Genomic DNA, 9227 nt, shown 5'->3' with positions numbered 1-9227 from the left:
CCAGTGACAGCCCCAAAACATTACTGCTCTAGAGGAGATCTGCGTGGAGGAATGGACCAAAATACCAGCAACAGTTTGTCAAAACCTTGTGAAGATTTAAAGAAAAGGTTTGACTACTATCATTGCTAACAAAGTGTAAATAAAGCATTGAGTTGAGCTTCTGGTAATGATCAAATAATTATTTTCCACCATAACTTGCAAGTAAATTCTTTAGAAATCAGATGTGATTTTCTGGATTTTTTTGTTCTTATTTTGTCTCTCATAGTTGAAGTATATCTATGATGAAAACCACAGGGCTCTCATCTTTTTAAGTGTTTTTGTGGCTGACTAGATATGTTTTTGCCCCACTGTATGTGTTTGAAGTTTTCTTGTTTTGTCAGAGAAATGTAGCTTGTTGTCAGCAAGGGACAAATGCAAGTAAAATAAAAAAAAAGAAGGCAAATTTCCAGCTGTTAGAAGACATAAAGCAACTAAAGTTCATTGCATACAAATTTCAAGGAGTATTTTTAGCTTGTAATAAACATGACACCACACAAATGAACTTTTACTTTTAATACATTTATATCCAAAACATAATTTACAATAAAAAGTTTTTAGTTAAAAACAGATTTGCGGTCAGAATTGGACAATGCTATTCATTGTCGCGTGAAATGTCACTTTGCAGGTGACAATTTGCAGATGTTTTCTACAAGAAACAAATCCAGCCTGTGAGTGAACTGTGAATCAAACAATTTTTACCATCTTCAAACTCTTCCATGGACACTTAAATTGGCAGTGTTTTTTCATTTAGCGGGTCAAACAGCAAAACAGTAGGTCAAGCCCATCCAGACAACTATAGCCTTGAATCAATTGAATGTAAAACACTGGAATTTACAGTTCACCAAAACATTTCTTTGCATACTTTCTAAAATATCTCAATGACTTCGATTGAGTATTGTCTGACATCTTGCTTCTGCTTCATCTTCTGTAGTTCCTGAAGACTGCCCTCTATCTTTCCAAGTTCAGAGAACAGCTTCACCTGTGGAAAAGGGGAGAAATGTAGCCACACAAGTTATGGTATTTTTCCTTCCGTTCCAACCAGTGACAGGCTGACAAAAGGGGCTACTTGTTACCTGAGACCGAACAAAACCGTGGAGGTTCAGCAGAAAACCTTTAGCTTCTGGAGTCATCACCAGCACCGTAAAATGCGCGTCCAGCATCATGCAAATCCAGTCCATTATCTATACCCAAAGAAAGAGTTAAAAACTTCAAACGGGTCTGTGATTTACAAATGAAATGAGATGCAAACCTGTTGAAGACTTGGTGCTCTCAAGCTGTGCGCCTGTGGTAAAGTATCTTGGGAATAACGCAGGTAGAGGAAATGCAGGTACTGAAGGAAGAGCTGATGGGACAAAAAGATGAATATCAAAAATGGAGCTCAGGCTGCTTTGAAGAAGTGCAAAAATCTGTTCTTACAAGGACATGTTGTGGGCAGAGATCCTTCAGGTGTGGGAGGAGGAAAGTGTCGCTGTATGCCGTCTGCAAGATTTCATTTCTACGCAGCTTTTGTTAAGATCTTTCACTTTTTATAATCACATCAGTTTAGTTAGTCAGTGACATTTCTGCAAGGACTATAGAAACTGTAAAATCATAGGATACAATAGAGCTGCCTTATGTGACCCAACGGGGCAGACCGGCCCTTGAATAGCTGCGCTTTTCTCTCTGCCTTCTCTCATCTGCTGGTCGTCGACAGTGTTTGAATGGTCCTCTAGCCTGGAGGACGGGCTAAAACCATTCTGCAGGTCATCCTGGGAATGCTCTTGTGTTATTAAAGCGTCCATGAAGGAGACACTATCAGGCTCCAAACTCATCTTCTCTGCATCTACATCTGGTAAACTGCAAGAAAAGAATGAGGAGTGATCATCAAATGCAAATAGCACAGACGCCATCAAAAAAAAAGGTCTGTCATGCAAAATACACATGTGGACTAGGAATAGGACTTGTAGTTTACACGTTTTTTACCAGATGAATGCTTTGAGGCAGCTGCAGGTGAGCGCTTCTGGGATGTCCGGGAAAAACAGCAAGCAAATTTGACACAAGAAGTAATCTTTCCTCTCCAGGGCCAAGGGCAGAAGGTCAGGACACACACTGTCGGGGGAATCAAATATGATGGCAGCTACAATCAAACTGTTTTGATGGAGTGCGTCACTTGGTTAAGTATCTAAATTCCTGTCAATATGCCTATAATTGCTCTAGGTAAGAATAACCTTCTGCAGCAGAATATGCTGAAACAAAAGCATCAATGCATAAAAAGATCAAAACCTCTTTCTCAAAGATTAACAGTGACAAAAATACACTTAAATCAGCTGTTCAAGAACTAAACTGAGCCAGCTTGACATCCAAAAGTAATGGATGACGCCAGCAGAAAAGGCTTTTTAAGAAATGAACTTAACTTTAAGGAAAAATATTTTATCATTTGAAGAAAAACATGTTTTGTTGTCTTAATTGACCTGTGGCAGAGGAACTTGCTTTCCACCAGCTGCACAAACGTGCCGTGTGTGTAGAACTTTGGATCGGCCTGGCTCCGACAGACGAGGATGGATACCAGCTTTCCCAGCTGGAGCTGGAGATCCTGGACGTCTTGCCTGGACAGGAGTTCCTCCACCTCCTTTTGGACCTCCTCCACTGGTGCCGTCTGCATTTGGTGCAAAACAAGGACTTGTTAACAACTTTTGCAAAATTTCATTTTTTGACAGAGAAGCTTTTTTTTTTTTTTTTTACCTTAATGAGTTCTAGCACCTGCTCAGCTGTTAGGCTAACTGATGGCTGCGTTTTACGAGTCGATCTCTACATGGAAAAAGAGAAAAATGAGTGACACTCAGCACAAGAGTACAAAGCATTAAAAATGTTACTTTCTTTTCAATATACTCATCTTTTTTTCTAAAGAGTACACAGTTCCAGTTAACACACCAATAAGGTTCCATAAATTGGATTGTAATTTTAGAAGATGCTTACAAAAGAGAACAATCACAGAAAACATTGACAACATTCCCTGTGACGTTTTCCAGGTTTTTCAAAATTTCACATCAAATATTTAAGATAAATTAGATACAATGTTACTAATGAACACAGTGGTTCTCATCAGTCCATACTAAAGGGTCACAGGGTTGCAGAACTGGTGATCCATCAATTCAATCAGTCGTTCATAACAATGATCCAACGCACCGTCTTCCTGGTCTCCCCTGTTTTCGAGAGTTGAGCTTTCTCTTCGTGGAGGGCATTGTTCCAAGACGGCACAAAAGTCGGACATTTGGACTCTGTGGAAGAAAGAGACAACTGCTAATAATGATGGTTGTTAATTATCAAGTACTTTGTCTTTGCGATTGTACTCTGATGTGCTGGGAGTGTATGACAGCTCTAGGAAGTCTTTTCAGATCTACTTTGTTTAAACATGCTGTCCAAACCCTCGGCATAACGCTGTAATACCTTACTAATTTGGAATCTCAGGGTGCACGAAAACATCAGACTGATATTTTTGCTTTGCAAATATTCTTTCATATTCTTTCATATATTGCGAGCAAAAGTCACTGTTTTGAGATCAAAATTTCCTAAATTACAAACAAAATGTTAAGTGTTAGGAATAAAACTTCATAATTTGCTAATGAAAATATTAATATTTGCTCTCAAAAAATATTTTTGCACATGCAGCACTGTGATGGCTGCAAAAGCAGCCACAGCATGAAGTCACCTGTTCTTGGAAGCTGCTGTGGGTGGAGCCTGGCCAGCAACAAGAGGGTCTCAGCTGGACCAAGGTGCCTTAATTGGACTCAACCACTAAATTTAAAGTATGAATTCACTTTTTAGTGTCTTTCGTATTCAGTGGTTTTAGGTTTATTTACCTCTTACTTAAGATTTGTTAAATTATATGTTACTTACTTAAAGTTAATTTTGGTTAAGAGGAAAAAAACTGATTTTGTTTTTGCAATAAGTTTCCTGATTTGTCTTAGTCACCCACCCTTTTTGGGGTTTTGGTTGTGTTTGTCTGGAGCTCAGTTATCACGTTCAGTTGAAGTTTATTGTCTGCTTACCTCTTTTATGGGCCCAGTTTAACTCTACTTATTTTTGTAAATAAATTTGGCAATTTTTTCAAAAGAAAACATCTGTGCTTCCCTCATCCTTCCGCTTGGCTCCTCACAAGCACAAATGTTTTTAGGTGCATTGTGTCTCATCTCGCATTCGCCCTATCTTTAATTTTGTGTTCATAAGTTTCAGTTTAGCATAATATATGAACCACCAAACAGCCAATCACAGACAAGAGGCTGCATGGTGATTGGTCTAGGTGAGGGGTGAGCAACTTTTTGACTCCTGGGCCACAAAGGGTTCTAAAACTTGACAGATGGGCCGGATCATGTGCATGAAGTAAGCAACCTTGTATGAGAAAGAAAAAAACATGGAATCTGGACAAATCATGCTTTTCTTCAAATTAAAGCAATGTGTTTTTTGTTCCCATTTTACTGCCAAAAACACAAACTTAGAAAAACGCTGTATGTGTTGTGTTGGAATGATCAGAAAAAATGACTATGACTCGAAAAACACATGAATGTGAGAAAAACAAGAAATCTTCCAACACAACATGAATGCAAAATAACTTCCTGCATTTAAACGAGTCGGTTTATTTGTGGTGCACCATCTAACAGGAGACACCAAAACTACAGGGTAATATATAACATTAATATGGATTATCAATATAATCTATTCCAGTGTGGTGGGCCAGATAAAACTGTTTAAAGGGCCGCATGTGGCCCCTGGGCCGTAGTTTGCCCAGCCCTGGTCTAGATTCTATCCATTCAAGTGTCCGTGTCTTGCATTGAAGGTGCTTGGAGGCAGACATGGACCTAACCCTCTTCAAAAAATGTTCCCAGTTGTCTTTTAATTAGGATTATGAAGCTTTTAGTCATAATGAAATAAAAAGAAGTCAGTTTTGAGACAGTTTCTGCAGAACAGCAGGCGCTTATTAGAAATTCACCTCTGAGTTTTGGACTATTGGGACGGGAGTAACCCTCCACCGATTTCCCATCATCCCACTGTTGACTCTCTCCCTCTAGCTTACAGCCCCTTCTAACTCCAAGCAAACATTACCACTGCAACATAAATAGAGAACAATATCGGAGCTATCCAGTCATACAGTTTAAATCCGGATTCCCGCTCAGATGAGGAAAACAAAGACGTTAATGGATCCATTTGTCTGCAAGTGCATGAAGTAGAGCAGGGAGACTTTGGCCCCGCCCATTTCAGTTGCTGCGTCATACACCTGCTTCTGATTCATCACAATTTGAATAACAAAAAGCTCTAAAAATGCTACATGAACATAATTTTCATTGGAGTGGGTCTTTAAAAACTCACAGAAACCCTTGCTCCAGTAGTGGCTGGTGTTTCAGTATTTGTTTTGTGACTCCCAGAAAATGGCTGCCAATTTAAACCTCCCGCTTTCAAAATCTAAATGCTACCTATTGTCTCCATCCATCAGGGACATAACATCACAAAAAGGAACATTTGTTTCCGTGAACTGACCTTCAGGCCTGGTTTGCCTTAGTTTTCCCAGAGCAGAGGCCAGAGAGGATTTGTGGCATGAGAATGGAATGACCGAGAGCCGCTTTCCATGCGGGATGAAGAACTTGTTTGAATAGCTCCACAGCTGCGTCGGAAGGATCCAACAGAAGAACATTAGCGGCACAAGTTCACCAGTGCCAGTTAGCTCAGGAAAAAACAGAGAATAGTGTGAACTGCTTCTGAGTTGTGAGGAGACAGAGGGATCCCTCTCACAGTGGAGAGCAGACACAATGATCTACCAAAGTCATACAGTCCTCCACCAGCACCGAGCAGCTGTGAGGACAGGGAAACTTGGCCTGTTGGTCTCAACAGGAACAGAACACATATTTCGGCTGATATTTAGGTTAAAAACGTGCATAACGACTCATAATTATGGAGTAATAAAAAGACAATAACTCAATATGGAGACTCCTACCTGTCCGTAAATTTTACCCCCCATTTCTTTTCCAGCTTGAAGGGTCTGAAAATTGATGTTCCATATGCAAAGAAAGTCTAAAATCAAAAGAAAAGTGGAAAAATGAGACAAATCATTTTTAATCTGATGCCAAAAAAAAAATGCCTGCGTGATAAGGATACGGCAGCTGACCGTAAACCTGGGTTTGTTTTGGAATGAAAATGCCCAAACGTTTACCGGCTCCGGCAGAAGGGTGATGTGCCCCCACGGCAGCAATGTGGGAATCATCCAGGAAAAGGACGGATGCAGCTTTCAACAGACCCTCGCCGACGGGAAGACTCATCACCCGGCTCCGTGGCAGCGGCAGAGGAGCCTGGGCCGCCCCATCGAGCGCCGGGCCCCGCACCGAGATGAGGCTTCGGTACAGAAAGCCGTTAGGGTCTGAGACAGAAACAGAAAGGATAAAAAGATTAGACTTGTGCTAATGTTTAAAAGTAAACATTAACTACATGCATAACAATGTTTGATTGACATCTAACGAACGCTAAATGAAAAACTAATCTCTGGAATACGGTGGAGATTAGAGCTGCACAATATTAGAAAAACGTGCGCTGTGTGATATTAGTAATCAATATTACAATGATGATATGACTTACAATACATGACAATGTAGAAAAACAACTAATACATAATTTCCGTCTCACTGCATCAATTTTATTTACAAAACATTTAACAGAACTTAAATTATACTCCAAATGATCCACGTCTACATAAAAGAGGCACATCTGATTGGTTGGTCTGTTAAATACAATGTAACCTTTTATTGCAATTTAAGCCGTCTCTTTTGACATTTGTATTGCACCAACTTTATAATGCGATGATGATAAATTTGCCATGTACTGTGCAGGTCTAGTGGAGATGGTTTGGGGTAGTGCTCTTGAATTTTGAACCATCGACCCAGACAGGTGGCAGAAGTTAATAGGCCTATGGGTCTTCAGAGTTTTAATCTATTCATCTAAAAACCACCAACCAGACCAGAAATTTGGCTGCAGTCATGGACATCGACCTAAATTTTGGTCACTAAATCAGCCTATCGTCTTAAAAATATTTCAATAATTTAAAGGGTAACCAAACAGGGAAGTTGGAGGCTGACTCCACCCACAGAGAAAATTTGAAAATCCAGTCAGAGGCCCCACATTGTGCTGTGCACCACCCGCAAAAATCATCTGAAACCCAAAACAAGGACGAATGCAGGCTCACATAGACAAAGCAGACTGATGTGTTCGTCCTTGTAGGAGGCAGAGACACTGAGCGGGAGAAGGCCGGGCTCCTCTCTCTCCAGGTGGTACTTGTGTAGAGAATTTGGGTTCAGCCTCTGCAGGTAGAAGAAGTTTTCTCCTCCCTGTGTTAGGACATGGACAACAATTCTTGTTTTTCTTTTCCTTTGGAACAAAATTTCCAATACGTCCAGGTACCAGATTTTAGTGTCTGTTGGAAAACTTGCTTACCAGTTCAGTTGTGAAGAGGACAAACTGTTGAGCCTCCACTACAATGGAGGTGCTCCACCTATGAACACAACATGAATATTTCATAAGATAAAATTATAGTTAGGTGACAAATGTTGCACTGAAAGCCTCTAAAAGTTTCCTAATGTTACCCAGATTCTCAAAGAAAAGCAAAAGTTTGCACAATCTGTGCTCCCAGATCATTTAGCACTACATTTGTGTCCCCAAGAGATGAGTTTCAAATCTAGAAATTTGTATGCTTTATTGGAAAATATTAAAACTGTAAAAGTTTGTTTGTTTTAGCTAAAATCAGACATCTCCTAAGTTCAAAACATTAAAAACAGACATTTTTTATGTTTATTTGTCAGCTTCTTACATTGGGGATACCAACCTGATTGCTTCATCTTCAGCCAAGACATCCTCTATTGGCTGCTGGGGAGCACTGAGCAGATCCTCCAGGTGTCTGACCGCTCCTCTCCGAAACAGGACCACGGGCTGTCCGCCAGCAGCACAGTGCACCTTCCAAATGTCTGCTTTCACCTGAGAGGAAAGTGAGAACAACGGGAAGGGTGTCAAACCCCATAGCTACAGTCATTTTTGAGGAAAATGACCAGAAAAACATGACGACTTACGGTTGCTTTAAAGGTCTTGTCTAATACGAGATCTCCTTCCTTCCAAATCCTAATTACCTGAGTAAATAAACAAGATGACAAAAATATTAGATGATTTTCATTGGATATTGTGAGCAAAAAGATATCCGAGTGGTCCAACAATATGAAAAAAAAGAGAAAAAAACTGAGCAGAGATGGCAGTAAAACTGACAGTACCTTGTGGTCAGACACAACCACATATTCGTTGGTTATTGAGTTGAAAACTGCTGAGCAGGTCAGGGTTTGTCCTTGTTTTACTGTCCAGCTGCCCAGTGGCTTCTGGTCTGACACCTGCAGGAACAAGAGGGTCGATACATCACCGTTTACTATATTAGCAAGAGAAAATAAAACTGTAATATGGAAACACAACATTAGCCAAGCTTCTCAAATGGGGAAAACGTGCAGCAGCATTTGGTAGACCTCGTGTGCCCCTTTAGCACACATGCTAAAGCGTGGCGTCTTTTCATAAGGAGAGCTACATTAGTCTAACAGTAAATCCTGATCCTTGGTACAAACATACCAAACACAAACGTAAATTCCGTTTGAGACCTGACTGGTGCCCCTTTTGTGAAATGGTCTACGACGTCATAGGATGCTAGCACCCTGAAAGGCTGCATCGATCCGCTGAGAAAACCCGTACGCTACCTTGTACAGAGTCACCGATCTGTTGGAGTCAGTGACAATCACGTGGTCGCTGTCTCGTTCCTCTTCGATGCCATCGATACCCGAACTGGAGTTACTTTGATCGGGGATTAATCCGCACAACGTGTATCCCTCATACAGGGCTGCCATGATTGGCGAGAAGAAGGTGGAGCTAGAGTGATCTCGCGACAGTAGAAATAACGAGAACGGGAACTGCTGTAGCGGCTAACCGATCACTCTGCGCATGCGTGAGATTGATTCACTGCTTTTATGATACAGTCTAATATGTTTTTGTCCTGTGTTTTTTTATAATGCTACCTTTTTGTACTGTAATTTTGAAATGTTCAATTTAAAAAAGCTACATACTACATGGCTTGAAATTATAGAACATAGTTTTTACATCATTACTTTCAAACAGAGGGGGCAATTGCAGAATTAAACAACAAA

General features: G+C 40.5%; 1 protein-coding gene across 1 annotated transcript; it reads right to left on the bottom strand.

Moving 5' to 3' along the window:
- Window positions 1-537: 537 nt before the first annotated feature.
- Window positions 538-8959, bottom strand: nol11 (nucleolar protein 11). Its single transcript, XM_024259950.2, has 18 exons — window positions 8784-8959; window positions 8316-8429; window positions 8121-8177; window positions 7880-8028; window positions 7492-7549; window positions 7244-7385; window positions 6221-6424; window positions 6005-6081; window positions 5551-5674; window positions 3205-3296; window positions 2761-2826; window positions 2490-2674; window positions 2002-2127; window positions 1639-1875; window positions 1456-1534; window positions 1289-1381; window positions 1113-1220; window positions 538-1018 (listed from the first exon to the last, which is right to left on the bottom strand). The coding sequence occupies exons 1-18, from the start codon at window positions 8928-8930 to the stop codon at window positions 905-907; spliced, it is 2172 nt and encodes a 723-aa protein (XP_024115718.1). The 5' UTR covers window positions 8931-8959; the 3' UTR covers window positions 538-904.
- Window positions 8960-9227: the final 268 nt, after the last annotated feature.

Source organism: Oryzias melastigma, linkage group LG1 (genome assembly GCF_002922805.2).
Source record: "Oryzias melastigma strain HK-1 linkage group LG1, ASM292280v2, whole genome shotgun sequence".
NCBI lineage: Eukaryota > Metazoa > Chordata > Actinopteri > Beloniformes > Adrianichthyidae > Oryzias > Oryzias melastigma.
This window is presented reverse-complemented; position numbering and strand designations above follow the sequence as displayed.